The sequence below is a fragment of the Epinephelus lanceolatus genome, chromosome 20 (genome assembly GCF_041903045.1).
Source record: "Epinephelus lanceolatus isolate andai-2023 chromosome 20, ASM4190304v1, whole genome shotgun sequence".
In the NCBI taxonomy this organism is placed as follows: domain Eukaryota; kingdom Metazoa; phylum Chordata; class Actinopteri; order Perciformes; family Serranidae; genus Epinephelus; species Epinephelus lanceolatus.
Window position 1 is genome coordinate 40,238,142 of NC_135753.1, and position 21,453 is coordinate 40,259,594.

Sequence of the window (21,453 nt, forward strand, 5' to 3'; positions counted from 1 at the left end):
ACAAACAAACAAACAAACAGGTAAACAGATTGACAGGTACACGTACCAAACTGGATCAGAACCATCACCAGGAAAGCTTCAGGAACTTGGTCTTCTGACAGGGAGGAAGTGATGTCAGCAGCCGCAGAGTGTTTCTGAGACAGTCAGAGAGTTCAGTAAAGTTTTATTCAGACTCAAAACGTCGAGGGATGCTGACAGGAAATAAAACCTTACTCCAAAGGCCCAGAAGCCGAAGACAATGATGATGAAGTCCACGGTGTCGGCAAGGAACATGAGGACATAAACATCAGTGACAGCGCTGTATTCTGGTTGGACCAGAGCTCTGAAGAACTGAAGGACCGGACGGTAGAGGGACAGACACCTGACAGAGACAGACAGACAGACATCAGCTGAGGCCTGTGACGTGCAGTGACGCGCAGTGAAGCACTATTTTTTTAATCTTATTAATGATAATAATAATTGCAATAATGTTATTAATGTGTGCCTCTTTGTTGTGCTTCACAGTTTGCGCAGTAATAACCCTGCAGCATCACTCAGTATGTGAAGCTGTTGCATCGCAGCCTGTGATTCAGTCGGCGCAGTCATCATACAGTCTGCAGACATCACACCTGATGTTCATCAGATCCATGTGGGACAGTGAAGCTGCACTCGACTTATCAGACGGAGGAGAAACTGGAGCCAGCAGCTCAAACACAGAATAATAAAACTGTCTAAATGTTCTATTCTCTTTTCTGAGTTTTCAAAATTAAAAAAACTGTTTAAAGTGAAATTAATCAAACAATGTTACTCGACACTCCAGGTGTTTTGTACCAGATTTAGAAAGTAGCTCATTTTCACCTGAGCAGGTAAGCACCATCATTAATACCTGTAATGCATTTAATACAAATACAAACAGTACCTGTGGAGTGCTGACAGATCCATCTGTATCTGACCATAATCAGGAATAAATCCTGAGGTATTTTCAGGAACAGCTCAGTCACGGGAAGTTTTATCTCTGTTATCAGTTTGGATGTTATCTGTTCTCAGACCTGTGGGGGGATAAACTGGTTCGCTTCAGTGTTAGCATACCTGCTAACAGAGTACTTCTTGGCTCTGATGGAAAGTTCTCGGAGTTTCTCCAGCAGCAGATCGAACCTGCCCGGCGGCTGAGCTCTGGAACTCACACTGCCTAAAGAATAAAACACATGAAGAAGACAAGAAGGAAAATATCAACAGTACGGCAGGTACACGAGTCTTTGCACCAGGCTCAAACCACGTCGTTTATTCATCAACTCTAACGTCATTCCACATGCAGATGAAACAGCAGTTTTCCCAGAAATCACTTCTTTGCCGCTCTAAAACAGAAGCCGACACAACAAGCTGAGCAACAACAACTGTACAACCAAAACCTAAGCTGGCCACTCTGGTACACACAGCCATGACGGTGACGGGGAGAAACGAGTACCAGTCCCTCCTGTCAATTTATGAGCAGTCTGTTTTTAGGCAAGCTCAGAGGATACTGACCGACCCATCACATATCCTGCACATAGAATGTGAGCTCTTGTCCTCCGGCAGACGATAATAGAGTTCCCCACTGCAAACTTAACCGATTTAAAAATGAATTTGTTCCTACCTCCATTAAACTTTTAAATAGTGCTGTTTGAGGCTGCAGGGATTATCCAATAGTCTCACGGTGTTGTACCACAGGGTATGTGCAATATGTTGTAATGTACAATGTGGAATATGTGCAGTTTACTATGTAGCTTGTTTTATCACACTGTGAAGACATGCTGTGCGCAGCATATCCAAAACAACCGTTCAAAACAAATTTCCCTTTGGGGACAATAAAGTATATCGTATCATTTGAGAGCAGAATTATTATCAGTTAGGGCTGAGCGATATGAGCAAAATCTCATATCACAATATAGCACATTTTAATCCAATGAATTAAAAGTCCCCCCTCCCCCCACCGCTTAAATGTGCCTCTGTGTGTGCTTTTACGTAGCATGCAGGTGTTCCGGATTCAGAGGTGTGAAAGGGATCACACTGATCAGAGCTTTAAACTCTACCATGAGGGAGTAGAAAAACGTTACTAGGACGAGGGGAGGACATTTCTCCTCGTTTGATAACATTACGATGAGTCGGGCAACCAGCCCATTTTAAAGAAGACGAGAAAAAAAGAGAGAGAGAGAGAGCAGCTGTGGTCGAGCAAGCTAGAGAGGGAGTGAAGAGAGGGAGCGCTGGTAGCGAGAAAGCTGGTGAATCAGATCAATAAAACATTATTTTCTGATTGTTTCACGGCGGTTATGTTCTAAAGCACAAACACCCCCACACACCTCCGCACACCTAACATGTAATAATATTAGTAAGTCCATTCGATATCAGAAACCTGGATCAACAGTGAAAGAGGCGCAGCGTTTAAAACTGACGGAGCTGACGTAGAAACAGACAAAAGTGGGATGAGATGGTGTGGCCTTGTAAAAGGACAAGTTTGAATTTTAAGGTGGTGGAAAAGATGTGGTGGATAATTTACTGGAAAGAGTTACAGTAGAAATTTATCTGGAAAAAAGATAAATGTTACTGTGAGTCGTATATTTGAAGCACCGGGCAGTGACACAGACACATTTAAGGACTGGATGAAGCAAAATTTTACAAACATAAACTGAAACAGTCACGTTCATCTGTGGTGACTTCAACATCGATTTACTAAATCCAAACAAAATGACAGAATTTATCAATACATCGTTCAGCCTTAGCCAACATCCAAAAATCACCAGTCCCAGCAGGATGACTTCACATAGAACAATACAGCGAGTGGATTATTAATAAATGATACCAGCTTTCACACCTCACGACAAGCAGGAAATTGATCTAAAATATCGACAGGTGAGGACAGAAGAGTCCAAGGATGAAGTCGTCTGGTGGTTTGTCAGAACCTCTTTAAGGCCAACTGATGGACCGTCTCCAAGACCTCGACACCTGAGCGATTGCTTCAGTGACCACAGACCTTGCAGTCGTCTTGATACCTGTCTGCTGCTGCAGGACTCACCACAGCCAACAAACCTGAAAGGAATCCTGCGGTGTGCAGGCCACGACTCTGAGCAGCTGACTGCCATCTGCCAACAGCTTTTTTCAGAACAGTTCATTTAGATCATGGGTTCTCACAAAACAAGGCTTCATCCAGGGACCAAAGGATTTCTGAAACAGGTCTATTGTACCACACTGAGCTGATCAAACCACCCTCCTTTTCCAGCAGCTGATCACAAACACTGCCGTCATATCCTTCAGACCGAAATATTCACCTGTAACATTTCATCTTGTTCTGTTGAGGTGCATTAGATTTTACCTGCAGGAGAGCGCAGCTGGGTGGAGCTGGAGCATGTCTGTCTCCTGCCTCGACGCCGCAGCGTGCTAGCAGCGTCGGCTGGATCGGCAGAGGTTGCAGTTTGACCAGAGTCGCCCTGGGTGTCCTGGTGATGGAGAGTATCCGCATCCGTCATAACAGTCTGGTCCCACAGCCCATGGCACTGCAGAGAGGGAAGGAAGATGGAGTTTCACAATAATAAATAGAATAGAGTTCTACCTTGAGTACGGCTCAGTGGTGCTATGACTTGTAGTATTTACCTGGAGTACGGCTCAGTGGTGCTATGACTTGTAGTTTTTACCTGGAGTACGGCTCAGTGGTGCTATGACTTGTAGTTTTTACCTGGAGTAAGGCTCAGTGGTGCTATGACTTGTAGTTTTTACCTGGAGTACGGCTCAGTGGTGCTATGACTTCTAGTTTTTACCTGGAATACGGCTCAGTGGTGCTATGACTTGTAGTATTTACCTGGAGTAAGGCTCAGTGGTGCTATGACTTGTAGTTTTTACCTGGAGTACGGCTCAGTGGTGTGACTTGTAGTATTTACCTGGAGTACAGCTCAGTGGTGTGACTTGTAGTATTTACCTGGAGTACAGCTCAGTGGTGCTATGACTTGTAGTATTTACCTGGAGTACAGCTCAGTGGTGCTATGACTTGTAGTATTTACCTGGAGTACAGCTCAGTGGTGCTATGACTTGTAGTATTTACCTGGAGTACAGCTCAGTGGTGCTATGACTTGTAGTATTTACCTGGAGTACGGCTCAGTGGTGCTATGACTTGTAGTATTTACCTGGAATACAGCTCAGTGGTGCTATGACTTGTAGTATTTACCTGGAGTACGGCTCAGTGGTGCTATGACCTGTAGTATTTACCTGGAGTACAGCTCAGTGGTGCTATGACCTGTAGTATTTACCTGGAGTACGGCTCAGTGGTGTGACTTGTAGTATTTACCTGGAGTACAGCTCAGTGGTGCTATGACTTGTAGTATTTACCTGGAGTACGGCTCAGTGGTGCTATGACCTGTAGTATTTACCTGGAGTACGGCTCAGTGGTGCTATGACCTGTAGTATTTACCTGGAATACGGCTCAGTGGTGCTATGACTTGTAGTATTTACCTGGAGTACGGCTCAGTGGTGCTATGACCTGTAGTATTTACCTGGAGTACGGCTCAGTGGTGCTATGACCTGTAGTATTTACCTGGAGTACGGCTCAGTGGTGCTATGACTTGTAGTATTTACCTGGAGTACGGCTCAGTGGTGCTATGACTTGTAGTATTTACCTGGAATACGGCTCAGTGGTGCTATGACTTGTAGTATTTACCTGGAGTACGGCTCAGTGGTGCTATGACCTGTAGTATTTACCTGGAGTACAGCTCAGTGGTGCTATGACCTGTAGTATTTACCTGGAGTACAGCTCAGTGGTGTGACTTGTAGTATTTACCTGGAGTACAGCTCAGTGGTGCTATGACTTGTAGTATTTACCTGGAGTACGGCTCAGTGGTGCTATGACCTGTAGTATTTACCTGGAGTACGGCTCAGTGGTGCTATGACCTGTAGTATTTACCTGGAATACGGCTCAGTGGTGCTATGACTTGTAGTATTTACCTGGAGTACGGCTCAGTGGTGCTATGACCTGTAGTATTTACCTGGAGTACGGCTCAGTGGTGCTATGACTTGTAGTATTTACCTGGAGTACAGCTCAGTGATGCTATGACTTGTAGTATTTACCTGGAGTACAGCTCAGTGATGCTATGACCTGTAGTATTTACCTGGAGTACGGCTCAGTGGTGCTATGACTTGAAGTATTTACCTGGAGTACGGCTCAGTGGTGCTATGACCTGTAGTATTTACCTGGAGTACGGCTCAGTGGTGCTATGACTTGTAGTATTTACCTGGAATACGGCTCAGTGGTGTGACTTGTAGTATTTACCTGGAGTACAGCTCAGTGGTGTTATGACCTGTAGTATTTACCTGGAGTACAGCTCAGTGGTGCTATGACTTGTAGTTTTTACCTGGAGTACAGCTCAGTGGTGCTATGACTTGTAGTATTTACCTGGAGTACGGCTCAGTGGTGTGACTTGTAGTATTTACCTGGAATACGGCTCAGTGGTGTGACTTGTAGTATTTACCTGGAGTACAGCTCAGTGGTGCTATGACTTGTAGTATTTACCTGGAGTACAGCTCAGTGGTGCTATGACTTGTAGTATTTACCTGGAGTACAGCTCAGTGGTGCTATGACCTGTAGTATTTACCTGGAGTACGGCTCAGTGGTACTATGACCTGTAGTATTTACCTGGAGTACGGCTCAGTGGTGCTATGACTTGTAGTATTTACCTGGAGTACAGCTCAGTGGTGTGACTTGTAGTATTTACCTGGAGTACGGCTCAGTGGTGCTATGACTTCTAGTTTTTACCTGGAGTACGGCTCAGTGGTGCTATGACTTGTAGTATTTACCTGGAATACAGCTCAGTGGTGTGACTTGTAGTATTTACCTGGAGTACAGCTCAGTGGTGCTATGACTTGTAGTATTTACCTGGAGTACAGCTCAGTGGTGCTATGACTTGTAGTATTTACCTGGAATACAGCTCAGTGGTGTGACTTGTAGTATTTACCTGGAGTACAGCTCAGTGATGCTATGACTTGTAGTATTTACCTGGAGTACAGCTCAGTGATGCTATGACTTGTAGTATTTACCTGGAGTACAGCTCAGTGGTGCTATGACTTGTAGTATTTACCTGGAGTACAGCTCAGTGGTGCTATGACTTGTAGTTTTTACCTGGAGTACGGCTCAGCGGTGCTATGACTTCTAGTTTTTACCTGGAGTACAGCTCAGTGGTGCTATGACTTGTAGTATTTACCTGGAATACGGCTCAGTGGTGTGACTTGTAGTATTTACCTGGAATACAGCTCAGTGGTGCTATGACTTGTAGTATTTACCTGGAGTACAGCTCAGTGGTGCTATGACTTGTAGTATTTACCTTGAGTATGGCTCGGTGGTAGAACAAAGCCAGAAGCTGCAGCAGGTCATACAGGACGTAGCCTTCCTTCTTCTCGACCCCCAGGATGTTCGGGGGGTGGAACGGTTTGGTGCGGTCCACCTCCAGCTTCTGGTTGAATGGGAAGAACCCAAACTGGAAGAAATACTTGATGACAATGGTCACCTGAGGACACAGACAGGCAGACTGAATGTAAGACATCCACCTGGTGACAGGTGAGTTGATAACGTGAGATGACAGCAGCAGACTGAACCTCAGTGTAGATGATGGCTGTCATCCAGAAGGTCTTACTGGGCCGAGGGACGGACAGGGTCGCCCACAGAAACACCAAAACAGGAAGTACCAACGTCAGACAGCTGGCGGACACCATGTGGTTCAACACGATGACCAGGTAACACACCGTCTCCGACCTGACAAAAGGACTGTCTCAGTATCTTAGCAAGCCCAGAGGAGTGTGTGGTGTTACCTGCGGTGCAGAGCTTACCTGGCTGCCAGGATGTTGTAGAGTGCGTAGCACAGCTGGAGCAGCTGGTGCTGGTTGATATAGAAACGGTCCGATGCCTCCAGCTCCTCGTCATAGAAAGTCCTGAAACACAGAGTGTGAATCAGCAGCAGGTCACAGCTAAAGGATCTCTGAGACTCACCTGGGACTTACCTGTTCCTCAGCAGCTCGCTGGCTGTCAGCTCCTGAGTGCAGGACGCCAGCGGACAGGAAGTGGAGGCCGAGTCACACAGGAAGTCACTCCTCCCCCCTGGAGTCTGAACCAGCTGCTGCCTCCTGGACCCCTCCCCAATCTGCTCCTCCTGCAGGTCCAAGCCCAGAGCGAGGCTGTAGGAGGGGGGGAGGAGGAGTGAGGAGGGGGAGGTGGGGGAGGAGCCGCTGGTGTGAGTCGGCTGTGTGTCAACAGGTAGTTGCTGGTTTGATTCCTCAGCACTGTTCAGACGACAGAGAGAAGGAATTGATACCACAGACCAGAGAGTGAAGATGAACTTTGTTCTGTTAGTGTTCCTCCGAGAGGACGGACCTGTTAGTCCTGCTCATCCTGTCCTCCTCCGAAGACGACCAAGACTGGACTCTCTCCATCCTGGACAGTTTGGGCCGCCATCTTTGGCTGGTTTTAGTCACAAAACATTCTGGGTCACCTTCTGCTGTCACTGCCTCTGGTTTCACTCCTGAGGATGGGGCCTCTGCTGAAACTGGTTCAACGGGACCATCGTCTCCTGATACTGGTTCTGCTTCTGTGTCCAATGGATCTCCTCCTGAAACAGGTTCTGGTTTTGTCCTACCTGGACTATCTCTTTCTGTTTCTGGTTCATGTGGATAATCTCCTCCTGGTCCTGGACCTGGCCCTGGTCCTGGTTCTTGTCCTGGTCCTGGTTCATCAGGACCATCTCCTCCTGGTTTAGTCTCTGGCTTCTCACCTGCTTTTTGACTTCCTGTTTCTTCTTCTCCAGTATCAGGACTCACTTCTTCTTTTTCTTCTTCTTCTTCTTCCTCCCTTCCACTCTCTGCTGAGGTCTGCCCCTCGGCCTCATGGGTGCTGGAGTCTAGGCCAGACTCTCTGGAGGTTTTAATCATCTGTTCTTGGTAGTAGACGTGGATTGCCTCTCTGGAGGGAACATTACCCTGAACAGGCAGGCAAATAAAACACTGATCAACACCTCTGATGATTCACATGACTCCTTCATCTTTGTTGAAGTTCTAACACCTCCACGTGTTGTGGCGGTCTGTAGTCCTGAACACATACCTGCTTTGCCTGCTGCGTTAGCATGCAGCGCTCGATGCGGAGGACAGTGGAGATGTCGATGTGTTCCTGACACAGACCATTGAGCCAGGTGGTCAGAGAGTCCAGCAGAGCCGACAGCAGAACCCAGCAGAACTGCAGCGTGTTAGAGAACCGATGCAACACCGTGTCTGAAACACAAAACGTCATCTGGTGGTCACAGTGATGGTAAAGGTGTTGCTGGGTGACAGCGTGATATGCTCACAGTTACGAGACTGTATCTAAAGTTTGATGGTGTTTATCGAACCTCCAGTTTATGATCTGATTATTGAATCTGAATCTGTCCGATTACCCTTTTAACGGAAACTAACGTCTCATGCCAGCGTCATCTTGACGTAGAATACCCACGTCGTGGTGAGGTCTGAGGAACAAAATTCAACGTCCACACCACGTTAAATTCTGACGTACTTGGTCATTTAAAATATCATCAACCGAAATGTAACATCTGTCCAACCTAAGAGTCCAACGTCTGTCTGATGCCAGTTAACACATCCAGTGTCAGCTGGGTTAAGGTGAGACATCACAGGTGAAAACAGATTTTTAGGTTTATTGTCATTCAGATTTTTGTTCTGGAAATTTACACAAAAGGTGCATTTTTAATTACACGATGACTCATCTGCATATTTAAACAGAACATTTTAGAAAACTTATTTGTCTAACTGTACAAAATCAGCTGGTGAAGTGTCATGGTGGTATCTATCAGTTACATTTTTTACCCTGAGGTTTTATTTTTATTTTTTGTTTCAAATGTTTGGAAATTTGACAATTTTAATCTCTAAAGTCTGATTTCTCAAAATGAGTTTCATTCAAAAACAGTTTCCACATCTGTGGAACATTTGAATATTAAAAACATGAAGAACACTGGTTCTGTACGACTATGATAAAAAGAGAGATCCTAAAAACCTCTGACTCTGATGTGTCGACAAAATCAAGCAAGAATTTTGAACGGGGGTTTATCCAGTGATCACATTTATGTTCTGGACATATATGTAAATCATTGCGTATTAAGCCTCATTAGCATGTTGCAACCTAAAATTTTAGAGAACAGAAACAACCCGAAGAAGTTTCATGGTGATATCTGTGAGCTCAAACACTGTAAATGTCTCAGTCGTGCAGCTTTGGCCTGAATGTGACCAGAGAACCAGGTGAACGCAGAACGTTCAGGTTCAGAGTTCTCAGAGAACCAGGTGAATGCAGAACATTTAGGTTCAGTGTTCTCAGAGAACCAGGTGAACGCAGAATGTTCAGGTTCAGTATTCTCAGAGAACCAGGTGAGCGCAGAATGTTCAAGTTCAGTGTTCTCAGAGAACCAGGTGAGCGCAGAACGTTCAGGTTCAGAGTTCTCAGAGAACCAGGTGAGCGCCGAGCATTCAGGTTCAGTGTTCTCAGAGAACCAGGTGAACGCCGAGCGTTCAGGTTCAGTGTTCTCAGAGAACCAGGTGAGCGCAGAACGTTCAGGTTCAGAGTTCTCAGAGAACCAGGTGAGCGCAGAACGTTCAGGTTCAGAGTTCTCAGAGAACCAGGTGAACGCAGAACATTCTGTTCCAGAAGGAGGAGAACATCATTTTAATAACTTTAAATTAAAAGACTGTTCTATTTGTGGTTCCTTTGTTGTGCAGCACTGAGCTGATGACTAACAGGTGTGGCAACTGAAGCTTCAGGTGACATAGGCAGAGCGATGCTCCGTCGCACTGGTTTCATCAGTATCACCTGTACAGGTTTGTTTCCTCTGTTCATCAACACTCAGACGACCGTAGTTGGTGCGTAAACGTTTGTTTAACAGCAGCAGAAATATCGCTGAGCTACGAGCAACCAAGCTGTGATGTTCCAGCAGCAGCAGTAATCCATTCACAGATTCATTAATTAATCATTAAACAGTAGATACGGTTCTTTGTTTCAGTCCTGTCATGTGGTGACGCGGGGTCGATCTCTGCGTTGTTTATTTAGAAGATTTTGTTTGTTTACCGTCTGAACGGCTCGATAGCAGAAATTGTATTTCAGAGATTGTGTGAATGAAAAGATTCGAAGTCCAGAAATATTTGATTCATTAACGAGATTTATGATTTTCAGTCTGACTGATTCTGTTCAGGATTAAAAGTTCCAGTAAAAATAAATTATCATTAACAAATATTCTTCAAAACAAAACATTGATATTTTAAAAAACTGGACTAAACACGTTTAATAAATCTTTGATTCTGTTAACGACAGTGTTGAGGATGAAAACACGATATTTATCAATTATTAATCATCTGATTTCTGTTATTGAGTTGTGAGTTGATTGGTTGAATTAATGGACATAATTTATGTTTTCAAACTCTTAAATAAACGAAGGAAACCAGTGGAGTCGTCTGGCGTCCTCTGCTGTTGTCTGTGCTGGGTGGAGTTCAGGCGTTGAGGCTGAAACTTAACACTAAAACACTAAACACTAAAAACTAAAACATCCTAAACAGTTCATCACGTAACTCGTGTTGCACCGTACATTTAAATAAAGATGTTTATTGTGGCCTGAGCGCCGAGCGTAGGAAGTCGATAAGGCTGAAGCTGAAGGACTTTTTATCCGATGTTCAGAGACTAGTGAAAATTTACACACAAATATTAGAACTGGTGGATTTTCTGAGGCTCAGCAGCGCCCCCTAAAGAGTCTCAACAAAGCAGCTCTATTCGCAGAAATTGGTGTTCAAATGTCCAGATCTAAAAAAGTACCCTCAACCCAACAGGAAGTCAGCCATTTTGAATTTACTGTGCAATCATTGTATCTTTGTGACCATTTCTACAGGTTGAACTTTAACGAACTCCTCCATGTGACCAAGACGAGGTGTCAAATTCTACGTTTCACCATGAAACAGGAAGTGGTTTGTAACTGCCCTGTAGACGATCCAATCTGCCCCAAACGTCACACGTTTGATGACAGTCCCGCCCTGAACACATCCACCTGCCCATAATTACTCATTGTTATAGTGCCACCTACTGGCAACAGGAAATGACACGTGTTATACATGGCTCTGCTCCTTGATCAGATCCACCTCAGATATGTTTTGATAAGTTTTAAAACCTCGATGAAGCTTTCTGGTGAAAATTGTGTGTTTACATCAGGGTTGTTGCCACAGTGTGGCGGCCATTTTGCAGGTTTCCCCATAAAACAGGAAGTTGTTGTACCACCTACTGGCAACAGGAAATGACATGTTTGCAGCTGACTGTAGCTCCACTTCAGATGTGATCAGACAAACATCAACATGTGTCAGTCCACTGACAGTAATGACAGCCACACAGAGACGACTCAATGTCATATCATCTCCTTCACCATAATACAGCTATGGTTTTTAATATGCCTGTGGATATTCTCATTTATCCAGGTCATAGTTATCTCAAGGCAACTGAATCGAACGCAAGTGAACTTAGTTTTGTTTTTAGTTTTTAATATTGTGATACACATTGACATCACACTGTTACTCATGACAACAACAAGCATGGCTGAAAGCAAATTAGGGGCTGTACACATGCTGCACACATGCTGCATCTTAAACCGCCTGGAAAACATGAGGTTGGGCGCTGGGCGCTCCTCTAGTGCCCTCTCTGTGCCAGCTCTAAAGAGCCTGGCGGCAGGTTTTGTCTAGGGTTGCAAAGCAACCATAACCAGCACCGTATCACAGCCTGTTTACCTGAAAGCCTGACGTCAGAGCTGACCTACTTCAATCAATCAATCAATCAATCAATTTTATTTATAAAGCCCAATATCACTAATCACAATTTGCCTCACAGGGCTTTACAGCATACGACATCCCTCTGTCCTTATGACCCTCACAGCTGATCAGGAAAAACTCCCCAAAAAACCCTTTAACGGGGAAAAAAAACGGTAGAAACCTCAGGAAGAGCAACTGAGGAGGGATCCCTCTTCCAGGACGGACAGACGTGCAATAGATGTCGTACAGAACAGATCAGCATAATAAATTAACAGTAATCCATATGACACAATGAGACAGAGAGAGAGAGAGAGAGAGAGAGATGCAGGTAATGATAGTAGCTTACAACAACATTAATGAAAGTAATAATAGTATAGTTATAGTTCTGGCTACTGTGGTACAATATGTTGAAAGTATGTATTAATATCTGACAGTATACTTGTGTGACAATAGTCATATGTGTATAATAACAGTAGAAGTATGACTAATGACTAATGATGGCAGCAGCAGCAGGAGGCATCTGGCAGGACCACGGCAGCAGCACAACCACACACGTCACGCTGTCCAGGCACCGCTGTGATATGAGTTAATCTGAGAGACAGTGGAGCACAAAGGCTCCGGAGAAGAAGCCGAGTTAGTGACATCCAGAATGGCCGAGTTAGCAAGATGCAGTAATAGAATACGAGAGAGAGAGAGAGAGAGAGAGAGAGAGAGAGAGAGAGGGAGCCCGGTGTATTATAGGGGGTCCTCCGGCAGACTAGGCCTAATCAGCCTAACTAGGGGCTGGTACAGGGCAAGCCTGAGCCAGCCCTAACTATAAGCTTTATCAAAGAGGAAAGTCTTAAGTCTAGTCTTAAATGTGGAGACGGTGTCTGCCTCCCGGACCGTAACAGGAAGATGATTCCACAGGAGAGGAGCCTGATAGCTGAAGGCTCTGGCTCCTGATCTACTTTTGGAGACTTTAGGGACCACGAGTAACCCTGCGTTCTCAGAGCGCAGTGTTCTGGTGGGATAATATGGCACTATGAGCTCTCTAAGATATGACGGAGCTTGACCATTTAGAGCTTTATAAGTTAACAGTAGGATTTTAAATTCAATTCTGGATTTTACAGGGAGCCAGTGCAGAGAAGCTAAAACAGGAGAAATATGATCTCGTTTCTTAGTTCCTGTTAGTACACGTGCTGCTGCATTCTGAATTAGCTGGAGAGTTTTTAAGGACTTACTAGAGCTACCTGATAATAGAGAGTTACAGTAATCCAGCCTTGAGGTAACAAAAGCGTGGACCAATTTTTCTGCATCTTTTCGGGTCAGGATAGGCCTAATTTTCGCAATATTACGCAGATGAAAAAATGCAGTCCGTGAGGTTTGCTTTAAATGAGAATTAAAAGACAAATCTTGATCAAATATTACTCAGAGGTTTCTTACGGTAGTGCTAGAGGCCAGAGCAATGCCATCTAGAGAAACTATGTCATCAGATAAAGAGTCTCTGAGTTGTTTGGGGCCAAGAACAATAACTTCAGTTTTGTCTGAATTTAACATCAGGAAATTGGTGCTCATCCAATTTTTTATGTCTTTAAGGCAGTTATGGAGTTTAGTTAATTGATTACTTTCTTCTGGCTTCATCGATAAATACAACTGAGTATCATCCGCATAACAATGGAAATTTATAGAGTGATTTCTAATGATGTTACCTAAAGGAAGCATATATAGAGTAAATAGGATTGGTCCGAGCACAGAACCTTGCGGAACTCCAAAACAAACTTTGGTACGTAAGGATGATTCATTACGAACATCAACAAATTGAAAACGATCAGATAAATAAGATTTAAACCAGCTTAGTGCTGAACCTTTTAGGCCAATTAAGTGATCCAGTCTCTGCAGTAGAATTTGATGGTCAATTGTGTCAAACGCCGCACTAAGATCTAATAAAACAAGAACAGAGACAAGTCCTTTGTCTGAAGCAATCAGAAGGTCATTTGTAATTTTAACTAGAGCTGTCTCAGTGCTATGATGCACTCTAAATCCTGACTGAAATTCCTCAAATAAATTATTATCCTGGAGAAAATCACACAGCTGGTCTGCGACTACTTTCTCAAGGATCTTTGACATAAAGGGAAGATTAGATATTGGTCTATAGTTGGCTAACACCTCTGGATCCAGGGTGGGCTTTTTTAGGAGAGGTTTAATTACAGCTACCTTAAAAGACTGTGGTACATAGCCTGTTAATAGGGATATATTGATCATATCTAATATATGAGTGTTAACTAAAGGAAAGACCTCCTTAAGTAGCCTAGTTGTGATGGGGTCTAAGAGACACGTTGATGATTTAGATGAAGAAATCACTGCGGTCAATTCTTGAAGAGAAATTGGGGAGAAGCAATCTAAATATATATTAGATTCTACAGCTGTGTTTGAGGTTAGATAGGTACTATCTGAGGACAGGAGGTCATGAATTTTGCCTCTAATAGTTAGAATTTTGTCATTAAAAAAGCTCATAAAATCATTACTGCTAAGGGCTAAAGGAATACAAGGCTCAATAGAGCTTTGACTCTCAGTCAGCCTGGCTACAGTGCTGAAAAGAAACCTGGGGTTGTTCTTGTTTTCTTCTATTAATGCTGAGTAATAGTTTGCTCTGGCATTGCGGAGGCCCCTCTTATAAGTTTTGAGACTGTCTGTCCAGATTAAACGAGATTCTTCCAGTTTGGTTAATCGCCAATTCCTTTCAAATTTTCGCGATATTTGTTTTAACCTACGGGTTTGAGAGTTATACCAAGGAGCAAACTTTCTTTGCTTTGTTAACTTCTTTTTAAGAGGAGCTACAGAGTCGAGCGTTGTTCGCAGCGAGCCTACAGCGCTATAAACAAAATGATCAATTTGGGAGAGGTTAAAGTCGGTACAGGAAACCTCTGTTACTGAAGGTATTGGTATTGAATTTAACGACGAAGTAATCTTTTCCTTAAATTTTGCGACAGCACTATCTGATAAACATCTAGTATAGTAACTGTTGCTGAGTGGCGTGTAATCGAGTAAAAAGAAATCAAAAGTAATCAGATAATGATCTGATAGCAAGGGATTCTGTGGAAAGACTTTTAGGTTATCAATTTCAATTCCATACGTCAGAACTAGATCGAGGGTATGGTTAAAACAATGAGTGGGTTCATGTACACCCTGACTGAAGCCAATGGAGTCTAATAATGAGATAAACGCGGTAGCCAGGGAGTCATTATCAACGTCGACATGAATGTTAAAATCGCCTACAATAATAACTTTATCTGATTTAAGAACTAAACTGGATAAAAACTCTGAGAATTCAGATACAAATTCAGAATACGGGCCAGGAGCACGGTACACTATAACAAATAAAAGTGGCTGCGAGGTTTTCCAGGTCGGATGTAAAACACTAAGAACGAGGCTTTCAAATGAATTATAATCTAGTTTAGGTTTAGGGCCGATTAACAGACTAGAGTTAAAAATGGCTGCAACTCCCCCTCCTCGGCTGCTGCCTCGAGGAATGTGGGTATTATTATGACTGGGAGGAGTGGACTCATTTAGACTAACATATTCATCTTGACACAGCCAGGTTTCAGTGAGACTGAGTAAATCAATATGATTATCTGATATTAATTCGTTTACTAACACTGCTTTAGATGATAGAGACCTGATATTTAACAGTCCGCATTTAATTCTCCTGTTTTGTCTTTCTGTCACAGAAGAGGTTTTAATTTTTATGAGGTTGTTATGCACAACTCCTCTTTGTTTAATTTTAGATTTAAATAATTTAGGTGGTCGGGGGACAGACACCGTTTGTATAAAACTATGAAAACTATGGCTGGGTAACTGAACTAGAAGCTCAGAGAGGCGTTTAGGACTGCAACTCTCTGTCCTGGTCTCAACTCTGGGTTGTCAGGGATTTAAATTACTAATAAAATTTGCCAGGTTCCTAGAAATGAGAGCAGCTCCATCCAAAGTGGGGTGAATGCCGTCTCTCCTAATAAGACCAGGTTTTCCCCAGAAAGTTTGCCAATTATTAACAAAACCCACATCGTTTGCTGGACACCACCTGGACAGCCAGCGGTTAAATGATGACATGCGGCTAAACATGTCATCAGTGGTCAGATTTGGGAGGGGTCCAGAGAAAACTACGGAGTCCGACATCGTTTTTGCATATTCACACACCGAGGCAATATTAATTTGACACATTATTATTATTATTATGACACATGATACTTCCTGTCTGTCTGTGGGACAGATGTGACACTCTGACAGCTCTGCACTAACATGACCAACTTCCTCCATATTTATCACACACTGATATTTACTGAAGGAAAGATATCTGTCAGCTGTGATTGGTTGGTCCTCGTCACATGACATGCGGTGCACAGTGTCATGTGTAGGGTTACGTACCGAAACTCGGTACTTTTTGTACTTGGCACCGATTCACTTAAAATGAATCAGTGCCAAATTTCGGTACCTGAGGTGGAGGCAGAGCGAGAGCGCATGACTCGCACCTGAGACTCAGCAACAATGCCAACAAAAAAAATGTGCAGACAAAAGTTAACGTGCAGCACTGTTCCTACATGTTTTCAATAATATGTTGAAACTGAGAAGTTTAGACTATGGGCCCGAACGACGCATAGTGCATCCAAATTCACACCCGTTCTTCTCTGTGGATTTTCTCCGCGACCGTGCGTCATAGCGAGAAGCCACGGATGTCAGCGGAAACAGCACACCTGTAGCTTTCCGACAAGGCCAAGCACTTGTTGGTAATCCAATGTTTTCACAGCAAAAAAATTGATAAAGTTACAATAAAATGATGTATAACAGAGCTTTCATACAGCTTTGCACACACATCAAGATCAAGATTTGTCTTTTAATTCTCATTTAAAACAAACCTCACGGACTGCATTTTTTCATCTGCGTAATATTGTGAAAATTAGGCCTATCCTGACCCGAAAAGATGCAGAAAAATTGGTCCACGCTTTTGTTACCTCAAGGCTGGATTACTGTAACTCTCTATTATCAGGTAGCTCTAGTAAGTCCTTAAAAACTCTCCAGCTAATTCAGAATGCAGCAGCACGTGTACTAACAGGAACTAAGAAACAAGATCATATTTCTCCTGTTTTAGCTTCTCTGCACTGGCTCCCTGTAAAATCCAGAATTGAATTTAAAATCCTACTGTTAACTTATAAAGCTCTAAATGGTCAAGCTCCGTCATATCTTAGAGAGCTCATAGTGCCATATTATCCCACCAGAACACTGCGCTCTGAGAACGCAGGGTTACTCGTGGTTCCTAAAGTCTCCAAAAGTAGATCAGGAGCCAGAGCCTTCAGCTATCAGGCTCCTCTCCTGTGGAATCATCTTCCTGTTACGGTCCGGGAGGCAGACACCGTCTCCACATTTAAGACTAGACTTAAGACTTTCCTCTTTGATAAAGCTTATAGTTAGGGCTGGCTCAGGCTTGCCCTGTACCAGCCCCTAGTTAGGCTGACTTAGGCCTAGTCTGCCAGAGGACCCCCCTATAATACACCGGGCTCCCTCTCTCTCTCTCTCTCTCTCTCTCTCTCGTATCCTATTACTGCATCTTGCTAACTCGGCCATTCTGGATGTCACTAACTCGGCTTCTTCTCCGGAGCCTTTGTGCTCCACTGTCTCTCAGATTAACTCATATCACAGCGGTGCCTGGACAGCGTGACGTGTGTGGTTGTGCTGCTGCCGTGGTCCTGCCAGATGCCTCCTGCTGCTGCTGCCATCATTAGTCATTAGTCATACTTCTACTGTTATTATACACATATGATTATTGTCACACATGTATACTGCCAGATATTAATACATACTTTCATCATATTGTACCACAGTAGCCAGAACTATAACTATAATATTATTACTTTCAATAATGTTGTTGTAAGCTACTATCATTACCTGCATCTCTCTCTCTCTCTCTCTCTCTCTGTCTCATTGTGTCATATGGATTACTGTTAATTTATTATGTTGATCTGTTCTGTACGACATCTATTGCACGTCTGTCCGTCCTGGAAGAGGGATCCCTCCTCAGTTGCTCTTCCTGAGGTTTCTACCATTTTTTTTCCCCGTTAAAGGGTTTTTTTGGGGAGTTTTTCCTGATCAGCTGCGAGGGTCATAAGGACAGAGGGATGTCGTATGCTGTAAAGCCCTGTGAGGAAAATTGTGATTTGTGATATTGGGCTTTATAAATAAAATTGATTGATTGATTGATTGATTGACACATTACTCTTGGATGGATTACTCGCGAATGCAGGCTCACACAGAAATGCCACACATATAACATGAAAGCACAGGAGCAGAGCTTTCCAGTGATACCACACATCATTGTGCAGTCATCCCATCACGCTATAAATACAGATTTATTGTCTACAACATAAAAACCTGATGAATTTCTTCAAAATCCATTATACAGATCTTGTTATCAGTCACTTCATATAGTGAGGAATATCGTATCTTACCACGTCTTAGGCTTGCGTGTGTTTCTTCCTGTCTATCCACATTTGTAGTCCGGCTTTCAAGATGCAAATATCTCCATATTGTCCAGTTGACACTCCATCAAACTTTGTATGACAAGACCAGCCACTTCACCTTTGTGCACCCAGACAACTGTAGCCTAATTATGCATGCATGACAGGGCCGTAGTCACCATATACATTGAGGGGGACACGTGCCCCCCCCCCCCCCCCCCAATGCCCAAAATGTCTCCCCAGTATATAACTGAAACTGAAAAACAACAACAAACTTTGTTTACTGTAAACAAAGTGGCAAATATTATCTTGGAGGACATCATTGCACTTGGTTGACTATTTTTCTATGATCTTAGATGTAAATATTGCATGTTTCTTTTAGATAAAACACATTTTTGACTTGTGAATGAGTCAATGGAATTTCTTGCAATAATAATGAAAAAATACTGGCAATTATGTCCGCCTGGAACAAACCACATGTTTTGGACAGCTGTGAAGTGACAGAATGTCCCACCATCATGGTTCTAATATTGCCAGATTCCAGAGAGTCTCCCCTCTTCATATATGGCAGAATATGTCAACTTCCAACTTGCTGTGGTGAGATACATGTAAAAATGTAAGAATTTAGTTTTTTCATTGATATAAAATTAATATAAAATACAGGCACATAGAAGGACATGAAATGATGGCAAATCTGGTTAGCCCAGATTGTCCTGAAAAAAACAAGATATAGCATGTGTATGTAGCCTTTATAATGACTGTGACATGAGCTTAAAAGTAAAGGCAAGAAAAATACCCCAAAAAGGCCTAGGGCCCATAGGGTTAAAAAGTACCAAAATAAGGTACCGTTTGGTACCGGTACCGTATCGATTCAATTATGAACAGTACCCAACCCTAGTCATGTGATCTGTTGAAGTGGAGAATGACACTCTGACTACATCACATGCTGTGGCGTCCTGGGCGGTTACCTGGTCCCTCCTCTTTGTCCTCCTCTTCATCTCCATCCTCCTCCGCCTCCTCGGTCACTTCTATAGCTTCAACTGCAGGACAGGGGGAGGAGTCACAGTCAGCCTGCTGGTTACAGCAACATGCAGACGACACACGGCTTTACATGTACTTCCTGTGTAACACTGTGGACTCACACACATCTTCATTATCATCATCACCACCATCATCATCATCACCACCATCTTCACCATCACATCATCACCATCACCACCATCACCATCATCACCATCATCAACATCATCACCATCATCATCATCATCACCATCATCATCATCATCACATCATCACCATCACATCATCACCATCACATCATCACCATCACCATCACATCATCACCATCACCATCATCATCATCATCATCATCATCACCATCACATCATCACCATAACCATCATCACCACCATCATCATCATCACCACCACCACCATCATCATCATCATCACCACCATCACATCATCATCATCACCACCATCATCACCATCACATCATCACCATCACATCATCACCATCACCATTATCATCATCATCATCATCATCACCATCATATCTTCACCATCATCACCATAACCATCATCACCACCACCATCATCATCATCACCACCACCACCATCATCATCACCACCATCATCATCATCATCATCATCACCATCATCACATCAGTGTATGTTTAGGACTTCCTGTTGTGATCTCTTCTGACTTTTATTATTTTTATAATTTCCTGTCTCTCAGTAAATTGATCTGATCAGAGCACAAACCTTTCAATGAAACAATAAAACCAGTCGGACTGACCTTCTCCTCAGTTTAACGTGTCCACAGTTATACATGTGTTTGGACGTAAAGCCACACATTTGTGGTCAAAATGAACCCACCAGACATGAACCTCTAGTCTATAGGAAGACACGTCCTCCTTCTCCTCCTCCTTCACCACCTCCTCCTCCTCCTTCAGCACCTCCTCCTCCTCACCTCCTCTCCTCTCTTCCTTTCTGCTCCTTTGCTCAGAAGAGTTCTTCTTCCACAGTTTCCTCTGGTTGTTGCGAGCTCTCATTGCTGTTCTGGAGTCAGTTATCCAGGCATGATACACAAACTGACAGACAGACAGACAGGCAGGCAGACAGACAGACACACACACACACACACACAGACAGACAGACAGACAGACAGATGGAGTTGTGTCTCCTTTAATCCGACAGAGACAGGATGCTTTGTGTAAAAGGGACTGACGGCAGAACGAATCATGGACAGACAAGTGTGACATTTAGACCATGTGTTCTGTGTGCGACCCGCTGTGGGAGATTTAAAATGTAGCTGTGAGCAGTTCACAGCTAACTCAAAGAACAGCAGCTGTTAGCAGTTAGCAGCTAACTCAAAGAATAAGAACAGCAGCTGTTAGCAGTTAGCAGCTAACTCAAAGAATAAGAACAGCAGCTGTTAGCAGTTAGAAGCTAACTCACAAAAGAAGAACAGCAGCTGTTAGCGGCTAACTCAAAGAAGAAGAACAGTAGCCGTTAGCAGTTAGCAGCTAACTCAAAGAAGGAGAACAGCAGCTGTTAGCAGTTAGCAGCTAACTCAAAAAAGGACAACAGCAGCTGTTAGCAGTTAGCAGCTAACAGGAGCTCACGCTAAATGATGTTACATTGGAGGACGACACTGTTGGGTTAAATGTCACGTCTCTTTTGATTCTGTGATGTCATCATGCTGTGTGACATCACACATTGGAGCCACATGATGATGTCACTGTTGTTAGGTTCTGTGTCATGAAGGAGGTAGGCATGGCGGCTCTGTAGTGCCACCTCTGTCTAAAGAGAGCTGATGAGATGCTCACCTGGAAGGCTGATTTCTCAGGTAGCTCCTCCTCCTTCTTCTCCTCTTCCTCCTTCTTCTCCTCCTCCTCCTCCTCTTCACTATCCGTCTCAAACAGGTAGTAGTCGCCGCTCCTCACCACTGCGGACAGACACACAGTTACACACCGGCTCTGACAGGTGAGGGTGATGATGTCAGAGGTCATGTGACTCACTGGAGGCATGGTTTACCCAGGGTCTCCACCACTTCTTCTGCCGCTGCCCCTTCTTGTTTTCCTGACCTATGAACACAAACACACACACACGTTCTGGGATTGACAGCTACCGCATCTTTACCACAGCAACAGAGGTGTGTCTAC

General features: G+C 43.7%; 1 protein-coding gene across 2 annotated transcripts in view; it reads right to left on the minus strand.

Annotated features, from left to right (window-relative positions):
- The window catches only part of LOC117265052 (piezo-type mechanosensitive ion channel component 2-like), a 107,790-nt gene that overhangs the window by 14,779 nt on the left and 71,558 nt on the right, over nucleotides 1-21,453 (minus strand). For both annotated transcript variants that reach the window (XM_078162789.1, XM_078162790.1), the window contains 14 exons: nucleotides 21,310-21,375; nucleotides 21,118-21,236; nucleotides 20,259-20,379; nucleotides 19,256-19,327; nucleotides 8,084-8,250; nucleotides 7,361-7,962; nucleotides 6,991-7,269; nucleotides 6,820-6,921; nucleotides 6,589-6,745; nucleotides 6,318-6,500; nucleotides 3,326-3,506; nucleotides 1,069-1,168; nucleotides 214-361; nucleotides 47-134 (listed from right to left, as the gene is read on the minus strand). In XM_078162789.1, the coding sequence (XP_078018915.1) occupies nucleotides 47-134; nucleotides 214-361; nucleotides 1,069-1,168; nucleotides 3,326-3,506; nucleotides 6,318-6,500; nucleotides 6,589-6,745; nucleotides 6,820-6,921; nucleotides 6,991-7,269; nucleotides 7,361-7,962; nucleotides 8,084-8,250; nucleotides 19,256-19,327; nucleotides 20,259-20,379; nucleotides 21,118-21,236; nucleotides 21,310-21,375 (2,385 nt within the window). The remainder of the gene's footprint in view (nucleotides 1-46; nucleotides 135-213; nucleotides 362-1,068; nucleotides 1,169-3,325; nucleotides 3,507-6,317; nucleotides 6,501-6,588; nucleotides 6,746-6,819; nucleotides 6,922-6,990; nucleotides 7,270-7,360; nucleotides 7,963-8,083; nucleotides 8,251-19,255; nucleotides 19,328-20,258; nucleotides 20,380-21,117; nucleotides 21,237-21,309; nucleotides 21,376-21,453) is intronic.